Source organism: Sitophilus oryzae, unplaced genomic scaffold (assembly GCF_002938485.1).
Source record: "Sitophilus oryzae breed Bouriz unplaced genomic scaffold, Soryzae_2.0 scaffold_551_pilon_pilon, whole genome shotgun sequence".
Lineage (NCBI taxonomy): Eukaryota > Metazoa > Arthropoda > Insecta > Coleoptera > Curculionidae > Sitophilus > Sitophilus oryzae.
Genome location: NW_022147142.1, coordinates 920,821 through 932,603, shown reverse-complemented (window position 1 = coordinate 932,603; position 11,783 = coordinate 920,821). Strand labels below are relative to the sequence as shown.

The following is an 11,783-nucleotide window of genomic DNA, read 5'->3' as shown; positions in this document are numbered from 1 at the left end:
GAACGTAAAATATTGTTCATAAGCTTCTAACAAACTATTAAATCTATTAAGAACAAAATGAAGCCTGAAAGGAACGCCGCTTTAATTGACAACCAACTTAACCTCTAACTATAACCTTCGACTATAACAATAACTAGACCCAGTGATATCAATATAACTAGAATCATTTGATTGTTTGTTTTTTAACAAACCTCAAAAATTAACACTAATTATAGAAAGATTAAAAAAGGATAGTTTTCAGATACACAAATCTATTTAAATAAAAAATCTTGAATTTTAAACTACACCATTTAAAAATGACTTTTACTCAATATAAATTACAATCTTCTTTAGGCTAACTGGCAGTAAGCCCCATTAAAAAATTAAAGTCTAGAGCTTTACCTCGCAAAAATTAATATCGATTGTCATTGCCCAGCCGTCTTTGACACCGTTTTTTTTTCGATCGTATGGTATTATTACATTGCTAAATAGGAAGAAAAAGTATTCACTTGATTAACAATAAGATAAATATGGGAATTCATTGAACTTGAACTATTCGTAATTAATATTTATTTTACGCCTAGTGATAAACCTATCAGTGACTAACATACAACTTTGTCTTGTAAAGTAAAAAATAGTATTGAACATGTAAAAATAGCAGGGGAAATGCGGCTCCTATTGAACATACTTGACATTGTATATTTTATCAGAATTTTTTACTATGAAAAATTATATTATTTAACAACAATTTTAGATAAATTTATTAAAATGTGTTTGATAAACCTGTGCCAAATGTTTTTACTTTACATTTTATGTTAAAATTGACTACGTTTACATCAATTTCAACAAATTATGAAATAGAGTAAGTCTATAATATAGCCTTTATTTCTCAAGTATATACCATCAATATTAATTTTAATGACATATAAAAGAACGTTAATATCTAAAAAATCTTATAGAACCTAATAAGCATAAAATTCACTTAAATATTGTGGCTTTTTATAACTTTATCTAGTATTAATTACATTAGATGAACATTTTTGTTGTTTATCAATATGGTTTTCCTCAACATTATCCTTTGCTATTTCTACTTCACAATCAGGATTAATTATAGTTTCATTATTGGTTTGGTTTAAGAAAAGAAAAAAATTCTTATAAAATTCTGACCTCTCTCTGTAATTCTATATGATCTCGGCATAGATTCTACTTCTGTTATTTTCCCTGGGTTCCAAGATTTATCTTCTTTTCCTAACTTGATTACTTAATTTGATACCTCATGATAGTTTTTAGTTATCTCCACTTTCTGAACTTCATTCATTCACTATACAGGGTGGTCCGAAGTGTATTCCGGAAACTTCGGCAGCATATTCTGCAGATAAAAATAAGTAAAAAAAATCGTATAAATGTATGTCCTAAAATACTTAGTTTTGGAGATACAGGGTGTAGAAGTTTCATTTTTATTTCGATTTTTTCTAAATAATTTCTGAAGTAACGACAATATTTGGATAAAAATTGTTGTCTGGGAGTTTTGTGACACGAGAAATTAGATTTTGATGTCAAAATGACTCCTATTTGTAGGGGGCGCCACCTACTTGCGTTTTGACTGTTTTTAAGCGTAATAACTTTTCGTCCGTACCTGTATAAAACTACTGACTAAAAAATATACATTTCCGTGGCTTTTTACGTAAAAAATGTCTCTTGGTAAAAATCTCTACGAGCAACCGTTCTTAAGATATTTAGAATGGAAATAGTCAATATATGTTGAGTAGATTAGTTACATGACTGAAATAATAAATTTGGGAAATTTTTATTTTTTAAATTAATCATATTTTTTTCTGCGAAAAAAATTATGATAAAACAGTTTCTGTTGAACTTTTGACACAAAAACATTTCAAATTTATGATCTCAGTCTAATAACTATTTAGTCAACATGTTTTGTTTATGTCATTGATGACAGGTATTGATAATTTCGATTCCAAATATCTCGAAAACCATTACTCGTAGCGATTTTTATCAATAGACGTTTTTTTACGTAAAAAACGTAAGTGTATATTTTTTTACTCAGTAGTTTTATACAGGTTCGAACGAAAAGTTATTACTCTTTGAAGCAGTTAAAAATATGTAGGTTGCGCCCTCTACAAGTAGGAGTCATATTGACATGAAAATCAAATTTCTCAGGTCAAAAAACTCCCAGATCCCTATTTTCATCCAAATATTGACGTTACTTCATAAATTATTCGGAAAAAATCTCGAAATAAAAATGAAACTTCTACACCCTGTATCCCCGAAACTAACTTTTTACTTATCTGCAGAATATTCTGCCGAAGTTTCCGGAATGCAGTTCGGACCATCCTGTATATTAACAACTTTAGGTTTTAAAAGACAATCATTAATAGGTAAACTTTAGACAAAAGGTTCTTATTAATCGACTGTTTAAAAGCTCAGATACCCTGCAACCACACAACGGTGTATTTCTGTATTCTAACAGAAAATAAAATAAATCATCTTCATTTTGACTTCATTATTGGCGGTGTCCTGAATAATGTCTGAATAATCCTGTCTTTCCTACTGCCCCTCCTCCCCGCCCCAATAGGCGGAACTCATGTTTTTCTTTTCTTCAACATGAAGAAGAATATTCAAATCGTTGTTGCTTTATTCCTGTTAATTATTTTTATTTTCACACTTCCATGTGCTTAATACTGTGTCTTTAGTTTCAAACTTCTGATTTATTCTTTAAACTGTGATTTATTCGGTATAGAACTGTGATTTATTCGGTATGAAACTAGGTTGTTGCTTTATTCCTGTTCATTATTTTTATTTTTACACTTCCATGTGCTTAATATTGTGTCCTTAGTTTCAAACTTCTGATTTATTTTTTAAACTGTGATTTATTCGGTATAGAACTGTGATTTAGTTTATAATCATCTGCTGATGATGCTAACATGGTTAGCGAAACGCGCGTCCAGTGTAAAAGTAAAAGTGTTTTGGTGTATTGTGGTGATTTAGTGTTTTTATTTTGCTGTGTAACACCAAAGGTTCCAACCCTCAACTGTAATAGAACTGTGATTTATTCGGTATGAAACTAGGTTGTTGCTTTATTCCTGTTCATTATTTTTATTTTCACACTTCCATGCGCTTAATACTGTGTCTTTAGTTTCAAACTTCTGATTTATTCTTTAATCTGTGATTTATTCGGTATAGAACTCTGATTTATTCGGTATGGTGCTTTATTCCTGTTCATTATTTTTATTTTCACACTTCCATGTGCTTAATACTGTGTCTTTAATTTCAAACTTCTGATTTATTCTTTAAACTGTGATTTATTCGGTATAGAACTGTCCGGAGACTGTTGCGAACATATTATCTAACACAGCGGTGATAATATTTCCAACAAAATGCTATTTCCCACCGTTACTTTTTCGGAAGCTATGGAAATCATATTTTATACAAAAATTACTCTATTTGGTACCTTCAAATTCTTGTAAACAAAACGTGATATTGAATTTGTCAATGACAAGATCACATTTTTGCTAGTATTTTAATTATAGCTTTCTCTGGGCCGTGTTATAAATTTGACAAATTTTAAGGTAGCTTTTTGCAAGTAACATTTAAATGTCGGTTTCAAATGACACGAAATTGTAGACGAAAGTACAACTTCAACTCCTCTTCAAAAAAGTCCCATACAACTCTTGCTCTGGGGAGATAATATTTGACCTTTTGAAAATTTACATGGGATTTCCAGTCACGAATTTTTCAAGTTTTTCCCACACCCATTATAATGAATTCACCAATTCAAAATAAAGAATTTATAATATCAATAGAATCAATGTAAAAGTTGAAATTAACCTGAATTTCCAGTTGGCCTCTTTTACCCAACTCTCCCCCAAAGTAAATAATCATAGAAAGTTATCAGTGTTTATTTTTTCTTACGATAAATCTTAATAATAATAATTCTTTACTTTCCATAATCTTGGAGTTTCTTCCGAATTTCTTCTGTAGTATCGCGTTTAAATACATCCGCGTTGGTCTTTCTTTTAATTGAAATGCATCGTTGTTCGTACTTTTCGTTTTTGAGACTTGCGGTCCGCGAATATTCGACTAAATTCGATAAGACAATTTTACAAATTAGTGATGAAGTGAATAGTGCTTTGGCTGAGTCTAAACCGATTGTTGCTTTAGAGTCTACTATTATTACCCACGGAATGCCCTTTCCGGATAATATTCGGTGTGCTCTGGAAGTGGAAAATATAGTTCGATCACAAGTATGTATTGAAAGTTTGATATTTTTTTCAGTATTAAAATATAAATGACGAAATGCATGTTAAAACGTTTAGAAAAATTATGCTGCTAAAAATAGAATATATACAACAAAAAGCTACAACCCTTAATAAATTGAACATTTTTCATATTATTGACGAATGTAAATTTATCTTTTATTCTGTAATTTGTGCTATACTCGAAAGATATAATCAATATATCAGCTAAATACTTTGAATTATTGCAGGTTGTTTGTTGAAACCTATCGTTCAGGAAGGGAGTTCAGAGACCGTATAAGTGTTTTTAAATTTTATTTAATAATGATGACTTTTTGCTTTTTGACCTTTGTGTATAATTTGTTACCACTTTGTCACTTTTGCTCTCAATGTCTCTTTATTCTCAGGTGCTCAAAACAAACTCGCTGCTGTTTTCAAACATAGCTAGAGAATGTATGTGTTTACAAAGAACTGTTTTTATAGAATATAGGCTTCTAGAATATGTTTATATTAATGTGAGTTATTTTTGCTTTTGATTTTGCTGATTTTTCCTTCCTTTAAAGTTACTCCCATTGGTATTTCATCTGGTAATGCGATTGACCTTATTTTTATTTGACAATTTACCATTATTCAAGTCACTGTTGTAGGATGTTTCGCCTCTAATTAAGATATTTTGTTGAGTAGATTTGCTGAAGAATGAAACGTTTTGCTTCATTAAACTTGAAATGCCACGATGTAGTTTTCTTGTAGCCTCTTGAGCCTCTACTAAACTTTTCCAGTCATATACCTTTAAGTCAGTGCTCATTTTAAACACAGTGGAATGCTCTGCATAAATTTTTCATATTCTATTGGTTCCAAAATTACTGGTTGTTTACGTAACTTTTTCTCTATGGAAGCAAACACGTTTAACGCCACAACCATTACTGCACAACCTAATCGTTGAATAGGATGACAAATCAAGGAGTGATAATAGATGGTACACCGCTGATGCAATTTCGTTAGTGCCCTTCTTGTGTTCATGCTCCATCCAATAATAGCAATACACATTTTCTGGGGTCAAGCAGTCTTTTGAACTCCCTTTAACGATAGTGAAATTGTAGATGTAAAGTTGTCTACTATAGTAGGCAGTCTGATCTTGAACTTTTTGCAGAACCATGTTCTTTTGGCAGTCAAAACTTAATGTAAGGAGATCTTAAGTAAGTTCCGCCATTAACTTATTTTTAATTGGATTGGTCTCTTTCGTGATCTTGGCTTTAAGTTCTATGCATTTGGGGCAAGCATCCATGGTGGGTGCTCCAAATCCAATGTTGTATTGCGTGGTAAAAATTTTTTGCCAAAAGGTTTTCTTCGATTTGAGTGATTGTCCATTTGCTCGTTGTTGTACATGCGATATAATTTATTAATACTCAAATTTCCTGGCAAATAACGCCGATGTATGGACTTTCATCGAGAGTAGTGCACAGATTTACAGCAGTTTAATTTTTCTATAAATTTTTTAATCGCAGCTCTTCTCCTCTCCTAGATGGGTTTGGGTCTTGCTCTTCTATCAATAGGCATCGTACCAGTTGTCAGAAATTTTCTAGCTAAAGACTGAACTCTCTTGCGTGATATTTGGAGGACATTAATAAAAGTTTGCTGACACACCCGTAGGCAAAATGCGTCAGTACACTAAACTCGAATGTAGAAGTCCGTGCTAACCTTTTTTGTTGAGGTAGGTCTTTTTATATTACGAGGTCTTTTTGCAGTTTTTACTTTGACGTATTTGATGATAAAGGCATCCTGGAGGATTTTTTCGCGCGTGGAATAAAACTTCTGGTGGAATTCCTTAATATCCCTCATTCTTAATTTCCGGCAATTATAAGATTTGTTAAAGTGGTTACAACTAGGGTTGTTGGTGGACCTGGTGGTTGATACCTGCAAAAAGAAAAGAGCGTGATAGTTTGCAATAAAGTTTTAAGTAATTAAAAATAACAATATTAGCGGTAACATTACTAATCGTCAATAGATAATAAGAAACAATAACCATTCAATTACTGCTTAAGTCACAAACAACCATAATAAAACTAATACAAGAAATGACCACTAACGAACGTCATATGGTAACTTTTTTAACGTTCCTTTTCCATTTGCTACGATCCCCAGACGTTCGTCTAGCTTTTCCCGGTTGCGCAGGGGTAATATTTTCGTTTATAGTACCCTTTAACAATATTATTAAACACACCACAATCACTTTTAAACTAAAAAAACCCTACAGTTTCGCAATCGTTAACTAACGCGCTATTTTTAACCGGTTCAACAGGAATTAACCTTGGGTAGAATATCGAGAGATTTGATTGGTTCACTGGATATAGACCCGTTTGACGCGTTCATACTTATAAATATGGAACCTTTTGCGGCGATATAGAAATTTTGATTGCATTTTTCAACGGGATAAAGACCACTTTGGCACATTTTAGAGTTATTATTATATGCCTCGGACTACAGTCATCATTTTGAGATAACCATTCTTGAACTTCTTCCGACGATATATCATTTTCTCCTACTTTATTGCAGAGATCAACTGCCATTTATTTGTAACTCTTTTCTTAGTTCAAAAAGAGGGACAAGATCTTAATCTTCCCATCCTTCATCGTTTTGTTCATGTTGAGATGGCCATAATTGCTTCCAGGAGTTCTTTATCAAGTCGGCACTAACCATGGACCATGCATCTTTTAGGGAAAACACTACATCCTTAATGCTGCTGCCACAATGTTTAATAAAAGAGAATTACAATAATGAAATTTAATGTTTTGAATGACATGTTGGTCCATTGGCTGGAGCACTGCTGTGCAATTAGGGGGAGGTACATGACTTTGATGTGTTTATCATCGCTGATTAGTCAACTTCATTTCTTGAAGCTTCTCTAGAAAGCGTTGTCTGAACGGTTCAACAGCGCTCGCATTAGCTGAAAGTTATTCGCCACAAATTGTAAGATTTGGAATACCGTGTCTTTGTATGTATAATATATTGTATAAAATGGGAAAAAAGTTAGTGCAAATTGCTTTGCAAAAATGTTAATTTGCTGATTTTCGAAGAGCTTAGGCGACTCCTTCGTTCAGTAACGATTTGTCCGGTCTTCGAAAAGGTCCGCTCGCAAGGAACGGATGTTGCCGGAATACACAATCTTCTTCTCATAATTTCAAAAAGACAGGGAAACAGCGATTTATTCTCTTTCTACCATAAAAGAGGGTCAGTTGTTCTTGAGAGTAAAGGCATTTGACAATACTTGTCAATTTCAATGAGGCAAGCTGCTGTGCTATTATCGCTCTTCTCGATGAGTTTTTCCACTTTAGAATCAAAATCAGACCATATACTTACTATTTTGTTTTGCTCTGATGCCGATGATGATGGAGCTACAGGCTCAATATTAGTTTCATTGGATTTTTGTAGATCATTATTGTTATTTCGAATTCTAATACATTTTTTAATTAAACTGTCTTTGGTCTGTTTTAAAACATCTTCCTCGTAAAATGTCGTTTCCCACATAATACATTGTACTCTACTTTAAGCGGACATCTTTCGTCACTAAATTTCTGTCCGTTTATAGGAGATGTCCGCTTAAAAGGAGTGTGACGATATGTTATATCAAATAAAACATCCGTGTCGAAGGATAATATTATATATTTATTACATACATACTAATGTATAAAAATTTAAAAATAATATATGAAAACTATCGAGTATGAAAATGAATGAAAACTATCGAGTATAGGAATGTATAAAAACTACCGAGTATGAAAATGTATGAAAACTATCGAGTAGTAAAAAAATCGAGTATTGTTTTCTGCACACAAATATTTTTAGCACATATAGTATTTTGAAAGCGATCTTCTAAATTGTTCAGCATCTCAAAGTCTCCCCTTTTAGAACTGAATAATTTAAGATTTTTAATGGCCAATAAAGCATCTTTGTTTGGTGTTATCCCACCAACTTCCTCTTCTGGGATATTATCATCCTCATCTCTATCACTTTCTCTAATTCATGTGTTTCGATCGATAGCGAGTTGATAGTATCATCTTCAAGTTTGACATCTTCCTGAAGTAAGTCTTCATCCGTCATGACATATTCTTCAAAGTCGACGCTATTTCCTGAAGTGGTGTGCATTATTTTACATCTTTCGGCAATAACAGATAATGGAACTTCGTTTCTGCGAAATGTTGACATTTGAATTCCACTTTCTTAAGAGTTCTTCTTTATTTTTGACAATTTTGGCTGCCTGTTCTCCCAATTTTAAATTTATCAGTCAGTGCACGGACACTAGGTTTCCCTACGTTGTAAAACTCGATAACATCGATTTTTTCCTTTAACGTTAACATACGTTTTTTTTTCGACATATTAATTAGCAAAACAGATTATAACACGTCGAAAAGAAACCTATACTTACGAAGAAATACGTGGAAATGATCAGCGATCAGCGCAGTATGCCGACAGGCTCTCTAACGATACTGTGCAATATTGCATCATTCGGGACAAATGCGGCGGCGGCGCCACGTCGAACAAAATATTCTCGGTGTCCGGTTAACAGAGATCAAAGCGACAGATATTGAGACAATTATGTATCCGTGTCCGGTTACAGGAGAGTCCGCATAAGAGAGAGCAGTTTATTAGTAAAGCTCTATTAGTTTATTCCGTGGTAAAATTTCTAAGAGAGAGTACACTGTACTTAAATTTCGATATTTTCTTTTAAATCTGTCTGTTACCTGCTCATGGAGTTTGTCAACGAAGAGTCCACAGATAAGCATTCAATAATGTCTAGTTTTAACTGATTACAGTAACTCAATAGATTTTTTTTGTTAAAATCGCAACTTTGGATAAGGCGACGTTTTTTTCTGCGCTTATTTCGGTAGTTATTTCATCAAACATTGCCAGAATGTGGGAGCATTTTTCTATTACGTACCAATAACGCAATACGCCAGTAAGAATAGGCAGACTTGGATTATTTAATATTGCTATAGTGCTTTGAAGGGATTCCTTTGTTTTATTCATCCTGTTTAGCATATCAAAGGTTGAGTTCCATCGCGTTGGACAATCTTTTAATTTTAGCACATCATTCCCCATTCGCTACTGAATATTTTGCAATTTTTCTGTTGCCGATGAAGTTCTTTTGAAAAACTCAACAATCGAGTTTACTTTTTGCACGGCGGTTGGACTAATTTCACCTAAACTTGCTTGTACGATTAAGTTTAGCGAATAGGCAAAACAGGGAACATGCCACCAGTTTCCAAGCTGTACAGCTTTAACCATGTTTTCTGCGTTGTCTGTAACGCATGCTACTATTTTTTCCATTTTTGCTAATGTTGAATTCAATTGTTCAATGATGTTTTCAGCGGTGTGCTGCCCTAAGAACTTGAACATTAACAATAATCGAGATTTTATTACCCAGTTTTCGTCGATAAAATGAGAGGTTATTGCGTAAAAACTCTCATTGTTTAAAGAGGTCCAGCCATCTGTGGTAATGGCGATATTATAACGTTTTTTAAACACTTACCACTGCGAACGGCAGCTTTTAAGTATTTTATAACGATATAGGTGTAAATTATCGATAACTCAGGCTAGACGATTGCAGATTCAAAATTCATTGCGCTATGTTCTAAAACAACGCGACTCAACAATAATTAAAGGAACGTCGATCCATTCACGGTATCGATACGTCTCGGTTTATAACCTTGGTGATAGTTTCTGAAACCAATATTCTAATTCATGTCAGATCAACTACGCCAGAGAAGGAACACCACAGTACTAGAGCAGCTAGAGGTATACGACGGCCGGTACCCTAAAACCAAAACAACCAAACAAATATACTGTGCCAATACAAACCTTCTCCCAGACGAAATGTATCATACTAACACCAGACAAGGAATTACATACTAGAGCAACAGAAGCTGAAGAAGGTTAACCGTGCCTAAACACCTCAACAAAATTCGCACTAGTTTAATCCTTCTCTCCAACGCAGTGACCAGAACCAACAACAAAAACCAAATATTATCACCAAGAGACAAAACTGTAAAGAAAGATTAAAATGAAAGGAGTGTGGAAAAATATACCCTACATCTGTCAGCATGAGGGGATGCACTGTAGTCAGAGCCGGTTCAAGTAAAACTGCCGCCTCTGACGGTAATCCAAAAAAAACACATTAACTAAAAATAACTTTTCTAATATTACATAGTGTTAATTGCAATTTAAACAACAGGAAAGAAATATAAAAAATAACATTAACATAATCTGAAAAAAAAACATAAAACATAACATAACTTAAAAAAAATCACATTAATCTTTATTACGATTAATTATTGCTATTAATATAGATTTAATTAAAGCGAAAAAGGATTTGCAGATTTGCATGCAAAATTAACTGATGATATTGATCCCATCGAACTTCATAATGAAATTCTAATTTTACGGAAAATAACAAATATTCAACACCGTTCGAAATTTTAACATATTTGGAAAAAATAATTTATCTGAAAACTTTCCCAATGTTGCTGTTGCATTACGCATTTTGGTAACCATTCCAGTTACTGTAGCCAGTGGAGAACACTCCTTTTCAAAATTATAATTAATCAAAAACTACTTACGGTCAACAATGACACAGGATCGTTCTTACTGATTTAGCGATACTTTCCATCGAGCACGAATTATGTGCAACAATTGAATTCGATGATATAATTGATGATTTTCCTAAAGAAAAATCGAGAAAAGCTTTGTAATTAAAAACATAAAACACATGTAACAAAATAATTGGTAAGTCCTTATTTATCTACTATTAAAGAATTTGAAATATCGTGGAGATTTTCAGAGATCAACTTTAGTTTTTTTTTGGATACTTCATGGGGTAAATTTTTATAGAAGTCATGATAATCACTATCCATAACTTTTGTAATGGCTAGAAGCTGTTCATATTTCTCGATTTTTTTTGTAATTAACATTTCCAATTCCAGCAATAGATTTGGTTCTCCTTAAAGGCACATAATCTGAATCAAAATCAGTTTTATATTATATAACACACTCTGGTGTGTATTTTAGGGCCCTTATTTCAAAAACTATGGCTCCAGGTGGTCTTATAGAGCTATGCCATTGAAATAATAGTTCAGTGTAATTTTTAAAAAACTCTAAAAAATAAATAACTATAACCAGTAAATACTTTGAGTCTAAGTGAAATGGATTTTTGCTTGCATGCTTGGTTATTCATACATATTTTCCGGGTAAATAAATCTCTCTTTTATCCAGACTTCGTTCTATTAAACTGTGGACGCTATCACACTCCATCTGTGCGCCCTTAACGAGAAATCAAAAGCGGCCCTTAACGAGAAATTGTTGCTCTATATTTTTTTTATTTATACCGGAGAAGGTCAATAGAGCGTTTGAAAGAATTGAATTTCGATTCTGGTATCCACAACCATCGCTGTATATTATTATGGGCAGACTTGATTGATTGGGAGAAGAGGTAGAAGTACCTACTTGGACTATTCACTGAACACACTGAGCTATCAGATCGGGGAAATCCAAATTTTA

The 11,783-nt window shown here is 33.0% G+C and overlaps 1 protein-coding gene across 1 annotated transcript in view; it reads left to right on the top strand.

Annotated features, from left to right (window-relative positions):
- The first annotated feature begins 3,942 nt into the window (after window positions 1-3,942).
- LOC115887075 (pseudouridine-5'-phosphate glycosidase-like) overlaps window positions 3,943-11,783 on the top strand; it is a 229,706-nt gene continuing 221,865 nt past the window's right edge. Inside the window, exon 1 of the mRNA XM_030906396.1 lies at window positions 3,943-4,241. Within this exon, the coding sequence (XP_030762256.1) occupies window positions 4,023-4,241 (219 nt within the window). The 5' untranslated portion in view covers window positions 3,943-4,022. The remainder of the gene's footprint in view (window positions 4,242-11,783) is intronic.